At 36.3% G+C, this 25,293-nt stretch overlaps 1 protein-coding gene across 1 annotated transcript in view; it reads left to right on the forward strand.

Annotated features, from left to right (window-relative positions):
* The first annotated feature begins 2,465 nt into the window (after positions 1-2,465).
* Positions 2,466-25,293, forward strand: part of cpb (F-actin-capping protein subunit beta) — a 32,175-nt gene continuing 9,347 nt past the window's right edge. Inside the window, exons 1-2 of the mRNA XM_089093655.1 lie at positions 2,466-2,515; positions 19,663-19,874. Coding sequence (XP_088949781.1) covers positions 2,513-2,515; positions 19,663-19,874 — 215 coding nt within the window. The 5' untranslated portion in view covers positions 2,466-2,512. The remainder of the gene's footprint in view (positions 2,516-19,662; positions 19,875-25,293) is intronic.

Consider the following 25,293-nt stretch of genomic DNA (forward strand, 5'->3'; position numbering starts at 1 on the left):
GCATAACTTACAACGCCTGCCCCCGGGCCCTGAGGGGTTGTGTTGAGTCCGGAGGTTTTGTTATATGATCTTTGAACAATTTTTAACAAAATGGCAACCGAAAAAATATTATCGGATGTATTTGGGGAAAGAAGAGTGTTGGGGGGGGGGGGGGGATAGCTTCCCTTCAATTACTTTTGACTCTTAAAAAGTGAAGTAGAACTTTCAATTTCCAATCAAATGAGCCTCTCTGACGTTTATTCGATTCCATCCATAAGAGCCTTATATGCCCCAAGGGCATAATTAACAACACCGGCCCCTTGGCCTTGGGTGGCTGTGTCAACATCGGAGTTTTGTTATCTGACCTTTAAAGTAATTTTAACCAAATATCTATTTCAAATTTTATTTATCTCATGCATTTTGGGGGGGGGGTAGTTGCCCTTCGATCTCTTTTGGCTCTGAAAAAGTAAGCTAGAATTTTTAAGTTCCAATCAAATGAACTCTTTCTGAAGTTTATATGAGTATCCCTTCTAGAAGAACCATATTTGCCCCCAGGGCATAACTAACAACGCCTGCCCCTTGGCCTTTGGTGTTGTGTCAACCCCAGAGTTTTTTTTAAAAGGATCTTTGAACTATTTTTAATAAAATAGTTACATCAAAATTTGTATCGAAAAAGCGTTTGGGGGGGGGTAGTTGCCCTCCGATCTCTTTTGACTCTGAAAAGTCAACTAGAACTTTTAATTTCAAATCAAATAAGGCCTCTCTGAAGTTTATACGAGCATCCCTTCTATAAAACCATAGTTGCCCTCAGAGCATAACTTACAAGGCCTGCTCCTGGCCCTGGGGGGTTGTGTCAACCCTGGAGTTTTAGTTATATGATCTTTGAACTATTTTTAACAAAATGGCTACCTCAAAATTTTTATCAGATGTATTTTTGGGAGAAAAGGGCGTATGGGGGGCTAGCTGCCCTTCGATCAATTTTTACTCTTAAAAAGCGAAACTAGAACTTTCAATTTTCAATCAAATGAGCCCTTTCGGAAATTTTTACGAGCATCCCTTCCATATGAACCTTATATGCTCCCAGGACATAACTTAAAACGCCTACCCCGGGCCCTGGGCTGCTGTGTTGACATCGGAGTTTTGTCATCTGACCGTTGAACTATTTTTAACAAAATGTCTATCTCAAATTTTTATCTAATGCATTTGAAGGAAAAGGGCGGGAGGGGGCTAGTTGCCCTCCGATCTCTTTCGACTCTGAAAAAGTGAACTAGAACTTTAAATTTCAAATCAAATGAGCCCTCTCTTAAGTTTATACTAGCATCCCTTCTATAAGAACCACATTTGCCCCCAGGGCATAACTTGCAACGCCCTCCCCTGGGCCCTGGGAGGTTGTGTCGACCCCAGAGTTTTTGTTATATGATCTTTGAACTATTTTTAACAAAATGGCTACCTTAAAATTTTCATCCGATGCATTTTATGAAAAAAGGGCGTGAGGGGGCTAGTTGCCCTCCGGTCACTTTTGACTCTTCCAAAGGGCACTAGAACTCTTTATTTGCAATCGAATGAGCCTCCTCTGAAGTTTATACGACGATTCTTTCCCTATGAAATACCTCTGGGAAAAAAAATAATAAATAAATAAATAACAAAACATAGGAGCCGTATGGCCTTTACTAGCGTTGCCTATAGTAAACCGTCTTAATGACTATAATAACCTTTTTAATAACATATTGCAACAATTAATTATTGGAAATTTACATACCTTATTCAAAATATTAATCTCTTAGCTGCAAGCGAGGCCAAACCTAACTAGACTCTGAAAACTAGATCCATACTCAGCTCTGTTAAGATTTCAAAATATATATTACACGTATAATCATGAACTTTTTAAAAAGGGACAGCAACATTAGTTGGAAAACTTTTAGATTTTAGCGAACACCTCTTCGGAATATTTTCAATAAAGAATCCTTTTTTGGTACTTTCATTGAAAAATAGCGTTATCAAAAACAACAGATTTATTAACTTTGTCAACCCAACCCAGAAAGACAGTTGATTGATTGACCCAGAACACAGTTGATTGATTGAACTATTTTTAAAGGCAATCCATATTTCGGAAAAACTCTTGCTGAAAGTAGGTAAAACGAGTGGGACGTCCCCCTTCACCTAAAGAGAATTTATGTTCCCTATAAAATCCCTGATGAGTTCCATAAGAAGCCTTGTTTTATTATAAACCTGTCAATATCGCCAACTTCAGTCAGAGTCAAAGCGCGATAGTTTCTTATAAAAATGTAGTCTTGATGGCGGTAATAACATTCTTAATGACATATTATAATAGTGAATTATTTGATATTTACACTAATTTTGAAATATTATTGGTATTTAAATGGTCACATAAAATTTTAAATGAGATATAAAGTATGTATTTGAATAATTACGTCCAAAGTAACCTAGCAAAAATACAAATAATACTGGTATATTATAAAATCGAGAGTTGTTTAGGATTTTTGGTAAAGGGCTTGTCCAAAGCTTTCTAAAGATGGTAATTATGATTTTCACCATTCCCTTACAGTAAGAAAATGTGTTCTTTTGGATGATATTTCTGAATCATCTTTGGTGAAAATTAAAATTTCACTTCTTTGAAACAATCAGCAGTAAGCTTTGTCATTAGGCTAATTGAATAGACTAACTTAGCTAGCTAGGCTAAAAGACAAATACACCTCTTGGTGTTTTTGTTGGAAATTGGATATACTAATTCCTACTTTCAAAAAGACAATAAGTTTTTGGCAGTTCATATTATTGACTTACAAATAAAGTGAATATAGCCTACTACTTGATGCCTTTTTTTATGCTCTTTACAAATATAATAATCATTTTTGTCAGAAATGAATTGTCAAGAATTTCCTCTGGGGGTAGTTGCATTTCCTCTGGGGGTAGGAGCCCTTAAAGGGGCCCCAAAGGTAGCCTATTTCATTTTGTAACCACACACAGAAGTTATGTACACTAGTTAAGTTATTGAAAAGTGGTTGAAAACATGTCACTAGCTTATAAACAAGTTGTTCAAGAGTAATATATGGTAAATTTTTACCAAATCATAATATTGACTGACAAATAAAGTAAACATACCACTCAATGCCTTTTTTTATGCTCTTTCCAAATATAATAATCATTCTTGTCAGAAATGAGGGTAAAATTCTACTTTAGTTACTTTTGGCTATCTTGGAAAGGGATTGGGTTAGGAAAATGAAACTTTCAGGGATGGATCTACTTGCTAAGGTATGTCCCAGGAAGGTACTTTGAAGTACCTACCTCCACTCCTCTCCCCTCTATATAATAGTAAATTACTGCACATTACTAGTTGTTTTAGCTCACATTTCATCCTATATTACTATCATAATTATAAATCACTGCTTACCTTACACAACTTCAGCTTTTAACTTTGTTCATTAAGATATATTCCAGAATCCTATTTTGGTAAAGTTCTACAAAATCATATTTTTGAGTTAGGACAAAAGTGAATACACCATTCAATGCCTTTTTTATGCTGATTATGAATATAATAAGCATTTCTATCGGAAATGAATTTCAGCCCCCCCCTATATAGGCCAAGTCAGGGTTAGGTTGGGTATAGCCTATATAGGGGTGGGGGGGGGGCTTAAATTCATTTTCGATAGAAATGATTATTATATTGGTAATCAGCATAAAAAAAAGGCATTAGATGCTGTATTCACTTTAGTCCCAACTCAATAATAGGATTTCCTAGAACTTTACCCCTATTTTCATTTAACAGTCATCCCTTTAACTTATTTACTATCTAGCTGACATTGCTTATGGAACCTGTTTGTGATGTCACAACTTTGCTTATCATAACCCCTTTAACAGTAGCATGCAGGTGCCATGGGGTAGAAGACAACTCTGTGTTGATAAGCCATTTATACTTTATTAATTTGGGAAAGGATTTGACAAGAGATAGACCAGTAAAAAAATCCGAATCGTTTTTAGAGGGCAAATTATGTTCTGAGAAGATGTTTTTATTTTTATAGGTCCATGCGCCCATAAAGTTTCTGTTGAGTTTATTGAAACACTAGCACGGACTTCCTGTAGTTACAGACTCTCCATAAAACGTTTAAAAGTGCAAAGATGCACCTTAGCCAGGGGGAAGCTGTGCTTGGGGTGGATTTCTAAGGGGAGAATTTTCCTTTGGGAGGGAAATTTCAGATGAGTGAATATTCTGGGGGAAATGTTACACTGGGGATTATTGACAGAATTACTATATGAAATTCTTTTTAATTGTTTTACATTCTCTTGGCCAAATTTTTTATATGGAGATGTTCTGGGGGCTTTTTTCTGTGGCTAAATAGTATTACTGAAAAGCCCGCCTGCTGTTAAATAGAAGAAGAAGAAAAATGACACATTTTATCATAGAATTCATAGAATTCCTCCAAAAAAAAGTCCCCCCAGATCCCACCCCAAATACCAGTGAAACTGATACCCATTTTGGCTGGTCAAGCTCACTATCTCAAAGTTCAAATGATAGCTCCAATTCTGAGAATAGGACAATGATCAGTGTAGGGGCTAATGTGATATAATAATAATGTGATAATAAATGATGATAATGGGTTTCAAGAGGTCCTTTCTAGAAGCTCTAAAAAAAGGAAAAAAATCTCCCCAATCAAAAGCATTTCCCCTCTCCCTGCCCAACGTCCTCCCTCCCAAAACTTAGGAATTTACCTTAAAATTACTCCTATTACCCCCTTTGAAATAAAAAAGATTACTGCAATAAGAGTTGCAATTTTCAAATTGATAAAATCAATGTTCTCTCTTAATATTCACCATGATGGATCTCTGCTAATAGCTGTCCAAGATTAGAAATCAGCAGACACAATAATTAGCCTAAAATCCCTTCTGAATACCACAATTAATGCATCTAAATGGAACCTAAAACAATCCTCAACAAAAATGGTAGTTTATAATGTTCCCCCAGAAATATCCATTCAGGAGTTAAAAGAAGGGTTTCAGATAGGGCCGGAAACATAATCCCAGTTGATGATGTTACCCAACTTGGTAAACCTAACTCTAATGGCTTAAAAACAAGTAGATCCTTCGTATTTACACTGAAGGAAAAAATTAATATCCCAGAAAAGTTATTCCTATTTGGGCAAATCAAACCACACAAGGAATACAAACCTAAGCCTATCCAGTGTCAGAAGTGTCTCAAACTGGGACACACAACAAACAAATGCAATGAAATTCTCCTAGAGTGCAGTAATTGTAAAGCATACCATCCTAAAGAGTTGACAACTTACAACAACACTCAGCCTACATGTATCAATTGCAAAGGCCCACATGAATCTACAAATAAATCACTATGCCCAGCAAATAAGAAAAGAGCTATAACTCTCCAAATAGCAACAGAGAAGGCCATCCCATACCCCTTTGCAGCCATGGAAGTAAATACTACCCAACAATCCTAAATAAAGCCAGTAATTAAACCAAACACAATCCACAAGTCAAACGCCCCCAAAGTATCCAGTACCTCGTATAAAACACCATCCTCTAAGCCCCCTAGATCGCATCCCTATCCGACGGAATCACCGAGTCAACAAGCCTCCTTGTCCGGTGAGATGAGGTCAGCCTGGCCCCCCCTCCCAAGAAGAAACACTACCAGGAATTAATCCCTTAACTGACAAACAGGATGCACAACCAAACATGCAATCCCCAAATATATGCTTATTCATTCTAAACTGTAATGCAGTTCAGGGCATGAACATACATCAACTACAGAAAAAAGGGCTAAATAGTATCACTGATAAGAAATTATACTGATAGCAACTTTATAAGAAATTTAAAATAATTTTTTTTGTGAAATATTATTGCATTTAATCAGCAGTTGTACCAAACCAATCCTGCTCAATTCATCCTCAGGGCTATACTGTGGTGTTTCTCCTCCCAATAGTATAGTGCAGACGGTAAGTCCCCCCAGATCCCACCTCAAATGCCAGTGAAAGTGATACCCATCTTGGCTGGTCAAGCACACTTTCTCAAAGTTCAAATGATAGCTCCAATTCTGAGAATAGGGCAATGATAAGTGTAGGGGCTAATGTCACCATAAATGGTGATAATGGGTTTCAAGAGGTCCTTTCTAGAATCTCTAAAAAAAGAAAAAAAAATTTCCCAATCAAAAGCATTTCCCCTCTCCCTGCCCAAGATCCTCCCTCCAAAAACCTAGGAATTTTACCTTAAAATTACTCCTACTACCTCCTTTGAAATAAAAAAGATTACTGCAATAAGAGTTGCAATTTTCAAATTGATAAAATCAATGTTCTCTCTTAATATTACCTGTGATGGATCTCTGCTAATAGCTGTCCAAGATCAGAAATCAGCAGACAGAATAATCAACCTAAAATCCCTTCTGAATACCCCAATTAATGCATATAAATGGAACCCAAAACAATCACCAACAAAAATAGTAGTTTATAATATCCCCCCAGAGATATCCATTCAGGAGTTAAAAGAAGGGCTCTCAGATAGGGCTGGCAACACAATCCCAGTTGAAGATGTTACCCAACTTGGCAAACCTAACTCTAATCGCCTAAAAACTAGTAGATCCTTTTTATTCACACTGGAGGAAAAAATTAGTATCCCAGAAAAGTTATTCCTATTTGGGCAAATCAAACCACACAAGGAATACTAACCTAAGCCTATCCAGTGTCATAAGTGTTTCAAACTGGGACACACAACAAACAAATGCAATGAAATTCTCCTAGAGTGTAGTAATTGTAAAGCATACCATCCTAAAGAGTTGACAACTTGCAACAACACTCAGCCTACATGTATCAATTGCAAAGGCCCACATGAATCTACAAATAAATCACTATGCCCTGCATATAAGAAAAGAGCTCTAACACTCCAAATAGTAACAGAGAAGGTCATCCCATACCCCTTTGCAGCAATGGAAGCAAATGCTGCCCAAGAATACCAAATAAAGCCCATAATGAAACCAACTAAAACCCCCAAGTCAAACGCCCCCAATGCATCAAGTACGCCGTATAAAACACCATCTTCTAAGCCCCTTAGTTCACATCCCTAATAGACGCAATCACCAAGTCAACAAGCCTCCTTGTTCGGTGAGATGTGGTCAGCCTGGCCCCCCCCCCCTCCCAAGCAGAAACACTAACAGGAATTATTTCCTTAACTGACAAACAGGATGCACAACCAAACATGCAACCCCCAAATATATGATTATTCGTTCTAACCTGTAATCCAGTTCAGGCCATGAACATACATCAACTACAGAAAACAAAAATCATTGCAGAATTGGCAAAAATCTACATCCCTGATGATATGCTCATTCAAGCAAAAAAAAGATCTTGCTTTACTTTTAACAAAGCTGAACATTGATACACAGTCATATGAAAAATAAATCAATAACACAACACATATCAATACTCAAGTGGAACATAAGATCACTCACCGAAAATAAGCTAAATGAACTAATATCTTTTATGAATAATAATTCCATTAATATTGCTTGCCTCCAGGAAACTCATTTAACCCAAAATCAACAAATTAAGTCTCCAGGATATACTATCCTGAGAAAGGATAGATCATCAGAGAGAAAAGGAGGTGGTGTAGCTCTATTAGTTAAAAATAATATAAAATTCTGTGGCATCAAGTTTCCAGATGTTGCTAATGATGTTGATTCAATTGGTATTAGTGTTTGGCTGAATAATATAAAAACCTACATAATAAGCTTTTATAACCCTAATGGCCAAACTACAGATGCCATGGATTTCTTTAATTATATAAATAATTATAATATGTTATAAAATATCATTATTTGTGGAGATTTCAATGCCCACAGCCTTTTGCGGGGAAATAAACCAGCAAATAACGCTGGTAAATTGATTGAGTATATGACTTCAAATAATAATGAACTAGCTGTTGCTACCCCTTCAAACCTGAACACTTATTTCAACCCCAAAAGTGGCAGATTTCCCACAATTGACCTACAAATTGTGTCATTAAATATTTTGAATAAAATTTATTTGAATAAAATTGATAGTCTATGTACTGACCACTTTGTTATAATGTGCTCCCTAAATGAACCTGCAGAAACTCTACCACATACCTCCAAATATATCAAACACTAAAGCAAATTGGTCTATGTTCCAAAATAAGCTAAATGATGAAATCACAAGTTTCACCCAAAATTCATACATTTCAAACACCACAGTTGACACACATGCTGAAGTATTGACATCTTTACTAATAAATACAGCTAATCATGTTATCCTCAGGACAACACCTAAGAAAACCTACCCTATACACATTCCTAAAGCATGGTGGACAAATGAGTGCCAAAATAAATGGAGAATAAAAAAGGCAGCTGGGACAGAATTCATAAAAAAAACCATCTCCTACTACATATTTAAAAAAATTACAAGCAGAATCTAATCTAAAAAGGACTATAATAGATGCTAAATATAATTACTGGAATAATTTTGCAAATAATCTCTCTAGAGAAACACATGAGCCAATTATACATAAAGTCATAAGCCACATCTGTGGGAAAAAGATTTCCCCCAACCCACTCCTGTATGAGCTTGTACATAATAATACCCATTATGACAATGATAATGAAAAAGCTAAGCTATTTGCAACTCTTTTTGTTAATAAGCTAACATCAAATATTCAAAGCAAAATGTTCCCAATTCCTATGAACCCAACTTACCAACCACGCCCAGGATCTGAGTATATAAGTAGTCCATTTTCAATCCAGGAAATGAATAATGCAATACATCATATTAGGACCAAAACTAGCGGCACCTATGACAATATACACCCTACATGGATAAAGAATCTCACCCCTTCATACAAACAAGAACTGCTAAATTGTTATAATCACGCTTGGGCATCTTCTATGTTCCCCAATATATGGAAGTTTTCGTCCCTCCTACCAATCCTAAAGAAAAATAAACCCAAAGAGAACCCTGAGTCCTATAGGTCCATAATGATTACTCCTGTGATGGGGAAAATAATGGAGAAAATGATCTATCACAGACTTCTCTGGTTTGTTGAAAAAAACAATATGATCCCTCACACTCAATCTGGATTCAGGAAACACCACCCCTCAACTGATGCTTTCATTTTGCTAACAAATGCAATAAATGAATCATTCTTAAAAAATAATGTCCTAGTTGCAGCTTTCCTAGATTTTGAAGGGGCATATGACAATGTGAACCACCAAATCCTTTTAAACAAACTTGCAAACCTTGGACTACCCCCCAAGCTAGTATCTTTTATAAAATCCTTCATAGAAGTGCAAAGTTTCATTGTTTGTGTTGGTTCAGCCTCTTCACCCCAAAAGACAACAACCAAAGTCCTACCTCAGGGAGTAGTCCTCAGTTGCCTCCTGTTTGCCCTATATCTCCGGGACATGAACCTACCCCACACAATTCTACAATATGCTGACGATCTGGTGCTCTGGTCATCTGGAAACACCTTTGAGATAGCACAGTCAAATCTGCAAAAGTCACTTTTCCAATTTGAAAAATTCCCTCAACATTCAGATTTACCCATTGCACCTACCAAGTCAAAAATAATCCAATTTCACCTAAAGCGAAACCATGTTAAAGCAAGACTAACTCTAAATAAAACAACAATTCCAGAAGATAATCATATTAATTACCTAGGTCTCATGTTTGACCAAAAACTTAATTTCCACCTCCACATTTCAAACACAATAAAAAAACGCTATAGGAAAACAAATGTACTAAAAATACTTCTTTCCACACCCTGGGGCTGTAAGGAGAAAACCTTACTCCAGTTTTATAAATCACATATAAGACCCCATATTGACTATGGGCTCATCGTATATGGTGCATGTGCAAAGACCCAGATGCAAAAAATTGAAACAACACAAAATGATATAATACGCTTCATATTTGGTCTTAGGAAACCCACAAGCACCAAGTTTCTGCTTATGGAGAGTGGATTAACAACAATAAGGGAGAGACGTAGCTTTCTCTTGACAAAACATCTTACAAAAATTAAATCAAATAGCTCACACACCCTACATAATTGGTTCAGAAATCCAGCCATGTATAGAGGCATTGCAGATGAGTATGCCAACATTCAGAAGAAGTTCCCCGTACCAACAAAGTCTATTGCACCCACTTTCCCCCAATCCCCTCCATGGAATTGGTCAAGTCCCATAATAAATATTGATTTCTCAAAGTGGACTAAAGATTTAACCCCCATCGCTTTTGTCCAGAAAAAAATTGCTGAACTTAATACAATTACATATAAAAATCACTTCCAAATATTTGTTGATGGGTTAAAAATGAATGAGAAGGTAGCAAGTGGTGCTTTCCATCCTCACCTGAACATTGCAATGGGCGAGAGATTATATAATAATTTATCTATAATGTCTGCTGAGTTAAATGCTATAGTCATGGCATTAGAACACATTAAGGAAAACAAACCTTTGGTTGCAAATTCAAATAATATTATTGTATATTCCGACTCTTTATCCAGCCTTGAGTTGCTGGCCTCAGCTCCTCAGTATAAGTTGGACATTGACACTTATCATTGTCTCAGTATTATAGATAATCTTGTTTCAAGTGGCATAAAAACTTTTCAGTATATTCCTAGCCACTGTGGCATAAGTGGTAATCATCAGGTTGATGAAATAGCAAAAAATGTTATAAATATTGACCAGCCAAGTGGGAGACCAATCCCAATTAGAGATATTTACCGATGGAGGCTATCAGATATTAATTTTAATAAGATTAATCCTATCCTTTCCCCCTTTCCCAATAAGTATCTTTCTAAAATTTATCATAGAATTCGTTCTGGAACAATTGGACTAAATTTTCTTGCATTCTTGTATAAGTTTTCTAATTCAAGTGGTTCAATTCCCCTGTCCCCTCTTTGCAGGCATTGTAATATGAATAATGAAACAATTGACCATTGCCTAATTGAATGTAATATGCTGACGTATACACAACATACCCTGCTTTGCAAACTGTTAAAATGCTTCAAACACCACAAAATCTCACTATCAGCCAAGAGCCTAGCCAACTATGCCTGCACACAGAGCATAGAAATCGACATCTATCAACTCATAATTGAACTCCTAGAGTCGAAAGATCTACTGAAAGATATCTGAAAATATCTAATAATCATGAGGCAATCAAGCCAGTAGCTCTGTAGCCCACAGAGTGAAGCAAAAGGAAAAGGGCTAAATAGTATCACTGAAAAGCCCGCCTGCTGTTAAATAGAAGAAGAAGATCATAGAATTTGTTCTGGAACAAATGGACTAAATTTTCTTGCATTCTCATATCAGTTTCCTAATTCAAGTGGTTCAGTTCCCCTGTCCCCTCTTTGCAGGTATTGTATTATGAATAATGAAACAATTGACTACTGCCTATTTGAATGTAATATGCTGACGTCTGCACAGCATACCTTGCATTGTAAACTGTTAAAGTGCTTCAAACATCACAAAATCTCACTATCAGCTAAGAGCCTAGCCAACTATGCCTGCACACAGAGCACAGAAATCAACATCTATCATCTTATAATTGAACTCCTAGAGTCGAAAGATCTACTGAAAGGTATCTGAAAATACCTAATAATCATGAGGCAATCAAGCCAGTAGCTCTGTAGCCCACAGAGTGAAGCAAAAGGAAAAGGGCTAAATAGTATCACTGAAAAGCCCGCCTGCTGTTAAATAGAAGAAGAAGATCATAGAATTTGTTCTGGAACAAATGGACTAAATTTTCTTGCATTCTCATATCAGTTTCCTAATTCAAGTGGTTCAGTTCTCCTGTCCCCTCTTTGCAGGTATTGTATTATGAATAATGAAACAATTGACCATTGCCTATTTGAATATAATATGCTGACGTCTGCACAGCACACCTTGCATTGTAAACTGTTAAAGGGCTTCAAACACCACAAAATCTCACTATCAGCCAAGAGCCTAGCCAACTATACCACCTCCACACAGAACACAGAAATCAACATCTATCATCTTATATTTGAACTCCTTGATTCAAAAGATTTACTGAAAGATATCTGAGAATATCTAATAAATAAGAGATAACCAAGCCAATAGCTCTGTAGCCCACAGAGTGAAGCAAAAGGAAAAGGGCTAAATAGTATCAACTGAAAAGTCCACCTGCTGTGAAGTAGAAGAAGAAGACATCCAATTGTGAAGCAAATTGGCTTTAGACAGCTTAATTCTGCAGTGAGTTTTAGTGGTAGAAGGTAGATATTCTTAGGCTACCCTTGATTTTGTAGTATCTGTGGATGTGCAAGTCTACTATCTCAGTGTAAAAGTTTTACAAAATGGGGTTTTGGTCATAAAAATTAATTTCTACATTTTAGGAGAGGAGAATCCCCATATTTAGGTTTTGTATTGTTAAAGTTCTGAGCATAGGCCTATATTAACAAAAAAGAATTTTCTTAAAGTTGTACCATACAGGCATTTGCGCAGAAATTTAAATTGTAGTTAGGCAGGCCCTGCATTATGCCTGAAAGAATGACTAGGCTCTTTTTCTTATTGGAAAAAGAGAGTTAACTTTTTATTCTAAAAGCAAATTATTGCTAAATTTTAAGGATGTTTCAGCATTACTAAAGGCATTTTGGATATATTTGGTACAAAACTATAAATAATGAAAGTAATTTTCCAATACACAGTTCAAGTTTTTGCTCAGTTTGAAAAAAAAAATTTTAGTGCCCTCATTCCTTTTTTTTAGAATAAATTTGTCAATTTGGTCAATTATTTGCACGTTTTCACATTAGCCCCCCCCCCCAGATTTTGCTCTTTGGCGCCCTTGTCACATGATGCCTCCCCAAAGAGTTTGCTCTAGACCTGCCCCTGTTTAATTGGTGATTCTTCAGAAATTTCCACTTGAAAATTTTCTGTCACTAGTGCCTTATTGATATATGCTATGGTGTCTTGAACCACTTACTGCATGCATGTTCTTATATGGATTAGAACTAATTGAGAGTAAAAATATGTCAAGGGCTTAAAATAATAGAAATAATAGCTCTCTAAACATACAGCATAAAAGAAAGTATATTATTTGTAAAGGAGTATATTACTAAGATAAGTGAATATATTGCAGGGTGGATGCACATGCCCCCCTCCTCAGATTTTTTTGCATCCTCTAGATCTCAAGGAATTTTTTTCAGAATTTTCATTGAAAAATACTTCTTTTTTTGAATTTTCAGTGAAAAATCAAAAGAAACAACACATTTGCCCCCCCGAGATTTTGGAAAATTCCCCATGCCCCCTCCTAAATTTTTGTGAATTGACACCAGTAGATTCAAAATGGTGTGCATGTAACTGAACCCCTGTGCAACTCAACCCCATTCAACTGAACCTCCATGCAACCAAACCCCTGTGCAACTGAACCCCCAGACTTAGTGTTTCAATATTCTAAAAATATGAGGCAATATCATGGGATAAAACATATGTTAGAATCTTTACATGTTCAACCTTGTTGGAATTGCTTGTTTTGTTTTTTTTAAAGTCATAATATAAATGCCTATCAAGATCATTCATAAAAGCTCTCTTTTATTGTTATAAAAAGCCAAAAAATCAAATGTCACAAACCATCAAAGCAGATTTACTTCTCCTTTTTTTCAGATCAATAAAACCTTTCCTGAATGCTGAGTTATAAACATCTGTGTTAAAAATCTTTGAACTTTTAATTTAGATAACATAAATTTTGATCAGATTTCTTTGAGGAGATTATAGCTAAAAAGGACATTGGAGGGGGACTAGATGTACTCCAGCCTTTTTCAACATTTACTTAACATACCCTGAAAGTTTAAACTTAATACCCTCAGCTGTTCTCAACGTATTGCAGATACGTCTTCTTGTAAAACTGAATGTGCATAGTATCTTTTTATTTAGTTAAAGATGTGCCTTAACATTTCCCAAATGATGTGATGGCTGATACCATCAGCTGTTCCTTAGATATTGCTGGTAGTTCCTTGTCATAACCTATTAAAGAAAAAAAATTATTGTGTTTGGCATTCTTCTTGACATTTTTCTAAAGTTTGGCCTTAATGTTGTTTGTTGTTGTTTGGGGTTTGACACGTTCGACCAATAGGTCATATGCGTTCGTATCACTCAATTGTTCTGTGCCTTCTGTAATCACTAGCTTACTTGGGTGTCACTTGGTCAATATTCACTGAACCTGACCATGTATCACTTATCTTGCTATTTATAGGGAGTAATTCACCTGCAGCAACTGCCTGCATTGAAAAACAGGAATCAAAATAATGCAACTGTGCTTTGTCATACAGCAATTAAAATGCATATACAACACAATTATAATAAATAATACATTTTTACATTATAACCTATTACATACCTCCATATATAGAAATTTAGTCAGATAAAATATGAAAAGATAGATAAAGATAATAAAACAGAAAAATAAAATAGAATAGAAAAATAAATAAAATAGAAAAAGGATAACTCTAAAATAAAATAATATGGGAGGGGCATCATGGCCATCAAGATTAAAATAATATGTAGCCATCTACCATTTATCTTGCTTATTTTAGGGGTTAATCCCCGTCAGCACCTGCCATCAATTATAAACATGAACCAAAATGATGCAAATACCATATCAAACAGCAAATACAGTTTTTATACAAGTCAATTATAATAAATGATACATTTAACGTGTCAACTAGATCAAATTATAAACAAATAAGGCAACTCTGAAAAAGGAAATATGCAGAAAAAAATAAAATAAAAATAAATAAATAAGAAAAAAAAATAAATAAATATAATAAAAAATGAATTTAGGGAACAAAACAAACCAGTAGTCTTAACCAATTTACTTAATAAGTTTGTGCTTGGTCAACCATGCCAAACCCAAGGGAAAACAATGGAGAGATAACTAGTCAATTGTCTGAGAAGGGGCCAACCTAGGTCTGGCCCTAGGTTGAATTGTAGCACCTTCTAGGCTAGGTACAGACTCCTTTCCTTTACGTTTCCTTTCTGCTTTGCCAGGGCTGCTGGTATCTGCTGACATTGTGGAAAGGAATGAACCTTCCCTAATAAGGTTTTCAACTGACTTTTTTAGGTTTTCAACTGACTTATTTAGGCTATTTATGTCAGGGCTGCTAGTATCTGCTGACATTTTGGGAAGGAATGAACCTTCTCTATTAGGTTTTCAACTGATTTATTTAGGCTACAGAGTGCATTTTGAAAAGGTCTTGGTGCTAACTTAGAAGCAGTTCACAAATAGATGTAATAACCTGAGTTAGATCAGAGATTTGTTTTGCAACACCTTCAATCATGGCCATTATTAGGTTTTCAACTGACTTATTTAATCTATTTAGGTCAGGGCTGCTGGTATCTGCTGACATTGTGGGAAGGAATGAACTTTCTCTATTTAGGTTTTCAACTGACTTATTTAGGCAACATACTGCATTTTGAAAAGGTGTTGGTGCTAACTTAGAAAGCAGTTCGCAAATAGATGTAATAACCTGAGTTAGATCATAGATCTGCTTTGCAACACCTTCAAAAATGGCCATGTACCTCATGTTGAGTTCCTCAGCTGGACCTTGATTAGGAGTCAGTGGAGGGAAAGAGTCTATATGTACTATGGGGATGTGTTTTGTATGTTTAGGAAGTCCCTTCTTCAAGGCCTCAGCAGCAGTCCTCATGGGGACATTATTGGTGAATGAGTAAGTTACAATTGCTTTCTTCTCTATGAATACTGGGCACTCCTTAGCATTAACAGCATTTTTTTTTTTTTTTTTATTCCAATATTCACAGCGCCAGGTACTTCAAAGTATCTGATATGCCGCTATTCATTTACCTCTTTCAATGGCCTCGAGGTTTTAAATATCTATTGAACCTTCTTTTGAAGGTGTCAACAGAGGGATTTGCAGGGATAATATCCCCATGAAGATCGTTCCAGATAGAAGTGCAACGCCGGATGAAGCTGTACCTCAAGTACTCGGTTTTTGGCGTATCCTCTTTTAGATAATTGGACCGAGCTGTGTGCCTTCGTGTCTGCCTTGTCGGCTGGACAAAGGGGGGCACAATTCGAGAGAGCTCGTCTGAAGGAGGTGAATTCATGTTCTTGTAGAAAACAGCCATCGACGCTACATCAAATCTTTCATTTAGAGGCTGGAGCAATTCTTGTGTAGAGGCGCAGCCTGCCCTTTTTGCCCTATTCTGGATCTTCTGAAGTGGTGCCAACAGCGTTTTCGGAGCACCAGCAAATAGCGGGCATCCATATTCAGCTATGGGTCTGATGCAAGACTTGTAGAGTGGGATGACCGAGCTTGATGGAAGAAGGTTTTTGCAGCGAAGAGTAACTCCCAGCTTTCTTGCGCAGGAGGTTCTCATCCGATCAAGGTGGTTGTTCCAAGAGAGATCAGTGGAGAAATGAATCCCCAGTAGACGAAGCTCGTCGACTCTCTTTATAGCTTCATTTTTGAAGATGAAACTGGGGTGTTCACGTGGCACCTTTGATTGGGTAATTAGAAGCTCCTTTGTTTTCAATGCATTGAAGCTGATCATCCATGCATCAGACCACTTTTCAATTTTCAAAAGATCCATCTGTAGGGAAAGGGAAAGATCCATCTGCAGTTAGGGCACTTGAGTACCTGATTTTTCTTTACTGTTTTAGATTGGGGGCATTCATCAAGGGTGTATTGTCCATTACAAAGTAGATATCTTCTGCCCCTGTGGCTATTTGAGACAATGTGGCCAAAACCTTGGCAATTGAAGCATGAATTGCCCTGGGGATAAACTGCTTAATTGTATACCTTGCACCCCAATCACAGATTTTCAGAGGGAACTGAACATCCTGATTAAAGGTGCAAGCCAAAGGGATAATTGATGGGCTTGGATTTTTAAAGGCCAATGTCACTTGTTGTATTTTGTCATCAACTTGGACCTCCTTGACAAAATCATCCAGATGGGTGACATCCTCACATGGGATAGATACTTTGCCTCTTCTGTTTCTGATTAAAGCAGGGTTAGAGCTAGGACCAAGCACAAACTTTACCTTACATCCATTTACTGCTATATCTGAAATAGAAAGTATATCAGCAGCTACTGACTGGTTCACAGCTATTATGATAATGGAGCCATCTCGCCTAAGTTTTTCTAACATTGAACCATAATGGCCCCTGCACTCATGATTTTGGATATGTTGAAACAGTCTTTTGGTAATAACTGTTCTACAGCCCAATGTCAACTGCCTAGGCCTACTGGTCTCATTTGGACCTTCAACACCTAAAGCCAAAATCCTTACACTAGAGTTATTGGGGTCAGAGGTGACAGGACTACTAACCGCCCTGTCAGTCATCTCAAATAAAACCCCAAAGGGCTAAAACAAGTTAAACTACAAAATTAAATCACAAAAAGGAAATAAATTGTCAAATAAACAAACGATTAGGCTACAAGCAGAGGGGGGCCCTCAGTCAATAATAGATTAAGCAAGCAATATAAGTCAAAAGCAGGCATAGCACTAAGTTTCAAAGCAGGGTATAAAAGGTTTGATAAACACTTTTAAGCAATTGGTAGTTGCAATATGCAGGAATCTGAGAGAGTTTGCAGCAGGCACATTTACAGTCAAAGCAAGCCAAAGGCCAAAAAATGCACAACAAAACAAGTGAACGGCATCAAGGACCCCAAAGGGCAGAGCCCCTTGTGTTTTAATCAACAAACCATGGCACAGAGCTATCTTTACTAGGGATGTAGCAATTATGAATATATTTCAATCATTTCAATTTCAATTTGTCTTTTCTTCATTTGCATTCTTGGCCTTAATACTCTATGCTTTTTCAGATATCCAGGATCCAACATAGCCTCTTTTCTTGATAAAAAACCTTATATGTTAACAAGAAACAACTTGCATAACTTACACCACTTGCACCAGGGGTTGAGGGTTGTGAGCCCTAGGGGCATAGCTATTTAAACTTTGGACTGTTTTAGAAAAATAGCTATCTCAAAATTTTGTTTGGGTGTATTTTGAGGAAAAGGGGTATGAGGGTGGAAGCCCTCTGATGACTTTTGACTCTTAAAAAAGGCACTGGAATTTCTGACTTTCAATCAAATGAGCCCCCTCCAAAGTTGATACAAAAACCTTTTCCTTTAAAACCTTATGTGTTAGCAATGAACAACTGGATTAATTTACAGCCCTTGCTCTGGGAGCTGCTGGGAGGGTTATTAACCCCAGAGGTATGTTTATTATTTGGAACGGGGGGGGGGGCAGTGGCGTAATTTCGTAAAAGTCCTGGGGGAAGGCACAGTTGGAGCCAATTTTCCCAAATAAAGTGAAGATTACAGTGAAAAATGGGCCATATAGTACCATAAAGGCAAAGATATATGCTAAACAAAACTGATTTGCTTCTTTGGATGCTTGAGTTATGCAGGCTTATCTTAGTCTTGATAAAATTTTTGAAGAAACTAAATTTCAGCTTGGGGGCTGGAGAGAGGGCAAACTGGGGTTGGCAGGAGGGGGAGGGGCAGCTGTCATATAGCAAATTACGCTAATTACATGAGGGGTATGGTTGATTCTTGGTTTTAAAAAAAAGGTGAGGGTTATCGAAGTGGAGCTCTTTGGGAATCTTAAGGGAAGTGTCTAACTAAATCAAAACACACTTTTAGGGCTACTGATAGTACCTTTACATTGGAGCTTTTGTTTTGGAAGAATTATAATGCAAAATCTAGTAGCTGGAGATTAGTAGCTTGAAAAAAGTTAAGTACATAGATAAAGTCATTTAGAACCAGGCTGGCCACCGGAGACACATTTTTTTGTTCCTTCTCTACCTCTTAAAAGAATTATTATTGCAATATAAATCCCTGCATAAAAAAAGATAGAAAAAAATATTCAGAGCTTCTACATGACTTATGCCCCAGAGATTTCGTCCCTTCCCAAGTGCTGTGTGTGTAGGTATACAAAAGATAAGACTTATGTTGGAAAAATGGCTATTACATACCCAGATGGGCCAAATTTTCACTTTAGAGTCAATAAACATGCAAAAAAATGAAAAAACCTAATTTTAACTTACAGAGGGAAAACACTACCTAGCAATATTTGTCTGAAAATGTCCTTCAGACATTTTCATTTTCGTGTGTTTTGATATTCCTCTGGAACGAATTTCTTTACATTTCTCATCCCAAGGTATTGACAAATGTTAGATGAGGGTTTTCCCCACCTCTGTATGTCCAGGTAAGTTAAGATACCATTTTATCCTGGACTCTCTTTGACAATAATCTAGCTTTTAGTTTTTTTGGAGTTGAAGTAAGCTACTTTTTAAGCAAAAATAGAAATCAGCATTTGAAAAGCTCCGGGTTTACTCCAGCTCTGACTCCAAGCTGTAATACTTAGCCAGCTGTAATTCCTCAGAAACGAGATTGCCTCAATAATATCTTCTTTCATAGATGCCTGGAAATCAGATTTAATTAACTTCAGTGTTGAGAAGTCTTTTAACACTCACTTGAGAGGGAGGCCTTTATGTGTTTCCATAACTCCAACTCCAAATGGTCTTACGTTATTTTTGTTACTCCGACTTTGTTCAGCAAAAATTTACTACTCCAAAGTCCTGATATTCCAGTGGTAGGCTACATGCTGGCAAGGGCATATATCATCCTATCTCTCTATGCCTCCTCATTTAAGTTGTTTTTTCTTTCAGTCAGAAGAACAATTAAACAGAGCCCTTGATTTGATGAGAAGACTCCCTCCCCAACAGATTGAGAAGAATTTGAGTGACCTTATTGACCTAGTTCCTGATTTATGTGAAGACCTTCTTAGTTCAGTTGATCAGCCTCTTAAAGTTGCTAGAGATAAAAGTGTTGGCAAAGATTATCTATTATGTGACTATAACAGAGATGGAGATTCATACAGGTTTACTAAGGCTTTTTGTTTTTGTATTTTACATTAGAGTAGATTAAGACCTCCATAGTTCAGATAATCAACTTATTAAAGTTCTTTGAGTTGAAAATGTTGGAATAGATTATCTAAGATCTAACCATACCTTAAATTGCAATTTATCCAGGTTTGCTAAGTCTTTGGATTTGCATGGGCTGTATTAGGCTGTGCAAAATGTTTAAGGGATTCTGCAATATTTTTTTATGTTGGTTGTTTTTGTTTCAAGGGCTTTGAAAGTTTCATCACGGTATAAGGGAAAAGAGCACTGTTGTGCTTAACTTCAAAGACTTTTGTTTTTCTTTGTCAGTTTTTGCATATAACAAATTAAAAAAGATCTTCTCTTTTATTTCTCCTTTCTTTGTTGTTTCTCTTTTCAAATTGTTTTTTTCATTTTTGTCTTTTGCCATCTTTTTGCCCTTTCATATTTTTTTTCGCTTTTTCTTCCTTCTTTTTTCTTTTTCTATTTTCTTTTCTGTCTTCTCTTTTTATTTCAACCTTTTATTTCCTTTTTGTTAAGTTTTTACATATTAGAAATGAGGAACTTCTTTTACTTTTCTCTTCTCAATTCTGTTTTCTCTTTTCTGTCTTTTTCTTTTTTGTCAACTCTGTTCCTCTTTTCTTATTCTTTTCTGTGAAGCTTTTCATATTCGGAATGTTGCTGAATTTCCGATTTACCCTCTATTGCCAAGAAATGACCTAAATATATTTAAGAAATAGTGATGTATCCTAAGAAATTAATTAATTACCTAGCATATTAGCTGCTTTTCAAAATCCATAGCATAAAAGATAGTTTCCATAAGAAATGTAAAAGTTCAAAATCCATAGCATAAAAGATAGTTTTTTTAAGAAATATAAAAGTTCCCAAAAGGAAAATGATATGACTCAAACTTTCTAACGACAATCTTGTAGAAGCTCTTTAGTTCATCATTAAGATTTTCTTTTTTGAAAGTTAAAGTTCAGTTCTTAAAGTTCTTTCTCTTAATTTTCATACTAATTTCACTGCAGGACAAATTAATACTATAATACGTGATGCAACAGAAAAGAAAATATTTACAGAAGGTGCATACTAAATTCCAAAGACAGATGACGGGAAGAATTAAGAAAAAAAGGTCCAAGGCCAGTGTAGCTCACAGAGGAAATATGCTCTCTTTGTATTTTGTCTGCACAATCAACAAGGTATCTTTGGTGCCAAGGAAGAAAAAGAAGATAAATTAAAACAACAATAAAAATAAACTGATGGGAATAATATCACAATTAAACATAACAGATATACAATAGAGCTACTAATGTCTGATTCAGGACCTAACTAGTCACCTATGTTTTGTGTTTGACTAACTCAATTGTAGTGATGGAATGATGGCAAAAAATTTCGCCATTTCATCTTGATGCCTAGATCAAATAGTATGGGTAACTGACAAGAGCAGGAACTGGCGCTAATGTCAGCAAAAAACATCAATGCCATCTAGCGTTTGGCGACAGTTAGTATTTTTTCTGTGTAATATTAGCTGGTATTTTTTCATGGACTTACTAGGCATATGAAAGTAAGAGAGGAAAGAAAATAACAAATGAAAAATAAAATAAATAAATGTGAGAAAACGAGGATTATGTCAGCCAGTGGCAAAACAGGAAGACAAAGAACAAGCAAATATTCGTCAAGGACCTCTGCCAAGAAAAATCTAACCTTTTGAAGTTTAGCCGACAAAAAGTGAACAGACACTCATTGGGACTTACTAGAACAGGCCTAGAAAAGGACTTACTAGGAGTTTCAGAAACTCATATCCCAGGGGTGGGAAGCATGAAATTAGGTGATATAGAATTTATTTACTCAGTCAGGAAGGATAGGGCACATAGACAGGGAGTAGGGCTCATGATGAATAAGGAAGCTGCTAAGTCTTATTTAGTCAGGGGAGGTATTAATAACAGAATACTAATCACTCATTGTATGATTAAAAATTTCAGGGTATGAGTTATAGTAGTATATGCCCCTGTAGAAACGACTGACGCAGATACTAGTGACTCAGATGAATTTTACTTACAGTTACAGGAGCAAATAGACAGTGTCCCTGGTAGAAAAATGGTGTTTATATTAGGAGATCTTAACGCCCAGGTCAGTAGAAATAGAGATCGATGGTATCCTAGCCTAGGTAAATTTGGTGTAGGAAAGTAAAACAGTAATGGCTACAGACTGCTGCAATTTTGTAGATATAACAATCTAGTTATAACCAATACGATGCTTGGTCATAAAATGGCCCATAATTTACATGATATCCACGTGATGGTAAGACAGCAAACCTTATTGATTATGTTATTGCAAAACAAAAACTGGTAGGATCAATACAAGTTACCAGGGTGCATAGGAGTGTTGTTATTGATGTTTAAAGTAAAGATCGCCATCTAGTACTGTCTATGTTTAATTTAAAGCTGAAATTTTGAAAGGGTAACTACCTCCCGGCAAGTTATGATGTTGGTAAACTCCAGGATGAAAATTTCGGGTAAACTTTCCAGGAACAGTTAAATACTGAACTAGAGAGTTTAAAATTTGACAATGTGGAAGATGGATGGAATAATTTTAGGAAAACAATTTGTGAAGTAATAGTAAAATGTTGTACTGGCATGTTAATAAATTGAGAGGATGTAGTCAATCTGGACTTGTCCCAGTTAAAGATAGGAACAGGGCTACAATTAGTTATAACTAAAGAGTTAAAGAGAGATGGGCAGAAATTTTAAATTTGTTCTAAACCGAGATAGAGTTGCAGGAAAAGATATGGAGGAAAAGGAAAAAAGTTTGTTATGCGTTCGACGTGAATTAAGGTTTGTTTTGTGAGGAATAATTAACGACAGTACTAAAAGGATTAAAAAATAATAAGGCTCCAGGTGCTGATAGTGTGGTAAATGAGTATCTCAAATATGGTGGCTGAGGTTAGAAATAAGTTACTGAAGATTATGAATATGATTTTTGAAAAAGGGGAAGTACCGGGCGATTTTATGAAGACCTTAATTAAACAACTGTATAATAAAGGTGATAAGATTGAGTGTGATAATTATTGAGGCATTAGTCTGGTTTCTTTAGGTAGCAAATTACTTAGTAATATGATACTACTTTAGACTGAGAGATACCATAACAGTGCGGGAACCGTGCGGTTTTAGAAAAGGTAGAGGAAGTGTCAACCAAATTTTCACTCTTAGGTTAATAATTGAGAAGTGCCTGAGTTATCAAACACCTTTGGTCCTAAGTTTTATATATTATCAGCAAGCATTCGATTCTGTTGATAGAAGAGCTCTAGCAAAGATCTTATCCTTGTACGGTATACCAGACAAATACATTAAAGTGATTTGTGCTATGTACGAGAATGACACTGTTTCAGCTAAGGTAGGAGATGAGGTTAGCAGCGGGTTTTGTTTTAAATCAGGAGCTAAGCAGGGTTGTGTTCTATCCCCCTTTATATGGATCATTTTGATTGATTTTGTCTTAAGGAGCTCAGGAAAGGCAATGGGAGGCCACGGAATCAAATTTGTCGTGGAGACCACAGACCAAGGGAGAAAAAACTCCTGGATTTAGATTGTGCTGATGATTTAAGCATCCTAGATGAAAATGTGAGTAATATGAATGAACTTTTAGAGGTTTTGCGAGTTCAGGGAGCTAGAATAGGTTTAAAAATTAATACTAAGAAGACTAAGTCACTAAGGCTAGGAATAAGTGAAGATGAAAAGGTGATGTTGGGTAACGAAAAGTTTGATCAGATGGACAGCATCACTTTTTTTGGTAGTATTATTAGTAAAGACGGTGGCTGCAGTTAAGATGTTAAGAATATAAAAGGTGTTTTTTCACAGTTAAAATTTTTTTGAAAGAATAGAAAGATAAGTCTGCAAACCAAGACTAGAATTTTGGAAGCTACAGTGATGACAGTGGTCAAATATGGCTCTGAAGCAGGGGTGCTCCGAAAAGTGGATGAAAATTTACTAGATATTTCCCAGAGAAATTGCCTATGGATTGTTCTGGGTACCCGGCTGACTGACCGTATTTCAAATAGTAGGCTGTACAAAAAGTGTGGTTCAATCCCGCTTTCTAGGGCTATAATGAGAGAAAGGTTGAGATGTCTAGGACACGTTTTGCGGATGAAGGATGCCATATTGCCGAAGATTGTCCTTTTCAGCCAACCGTCTTCGGCTAAACGGAAAGCAGGTCGTCCGTGGTTTGAATGGGAGGGTTTCCTAAAGAAAGGTTTAAAGGAAATGGGAATTTCCTGGGAGGGTGTATAGAGGGAAGTTTTGAATAGATTGGGATGGAGGAAGAGCGTGCGTAGCTGTAATGACCTCGAGCGGTTTGGTGCTGTGGTGAGTTGTTAGTAGTACTAGTGGTAATAGTGAAAATAATTAATTTAATTTGAGCAGTTGGTAAAATTAGTGTAGTAAAAAGTGTCTGATCTCAGTACTTTTACGGAAAACGATTACAATGCTTGAAAAAATGTCCAAGCGTTGCCAAACGCTAGATGACGTTGATGGTTTAGCGCCAGTTTCCACTTTTATAAGTTACCCATACTCTTTGGTCTGGATTTTGACGCTAATTCCCTTATGGCATCAATAACAATTACAAGACAACGGGATCACGTTACCTTATCAAGTTTTTTTATGTATATTTTTGATGCAAAATTTGACTATTAATCATTTGCTCTTCTCGACTTCCACGCTTATACATGCCAAAACTAACCGCGAAGTAAGGAAGTTAACAGTTCGGTTTCATAAGGGTTGCGGAGGGCTTCTAGGCTGGATAGCATCAGATGGTGTTGTTTGCTGCATCTAAAAGCTGTAACTCTTTCTACTACTGGGGGGATTTGTCCCTGGGGTATGCTTTTCCAACAGCCAATAATAAACAGAAAAAAGACCCATTGCTGTTGATAAAACTTTTTATGTGGTTCACAAATATTTTATAAGTATAGTCCAGATACATAAAAAAAATATTCTTTTTGCAATTCATCTGAAGAAATCATTGCAGAACTGGGTAATAATACAACCCTAACTTCATTTATGGATTGAGGAAATGAAGGTTCTATAACTAAGTAAAGAAAAGTAAATTATCTTACAAAACTCACCAATAAAAACGATAAAATAAATAGAATAGTTCATCTGGTTCAAATTGCTGAACACAATGTCAAAGTTACATTTAAAATTTCTTGAGTAATACTCTTTTCCTTAGTTTTTTTTTAGTATGTTACTCATACTGCTTTCTCACAATTTTCTACGAGGTTCGCTAAATTGGCCTTAGGCTAATGAACTGAACCAGGTCAAATGGGCATTGGTGGATACAGAATTAATGCTGTGGAGTACCAATAAAACTTGGGCTCTCCCGCTGGTCTTTTTCGCCTCTTTATCTGTGTATCTCTGAAACTTTCTATCT

The sequence above is a fragment of the Artemia sp. Qi Xiang Cuo genome, chromosome 8, assembly GCF_049724085.1.
Source record: "Artemia sp. Qi Xiang Cuo chromosome 8, ASM4972408v1, whole genome shotgun sequence".
NCBI lineage: Eukaryota > Metazoa > Arthropoda > Branchiopoda > Anostraca > Artemiidae > Artemia > Artemia sp. Qi Xiang Cuo.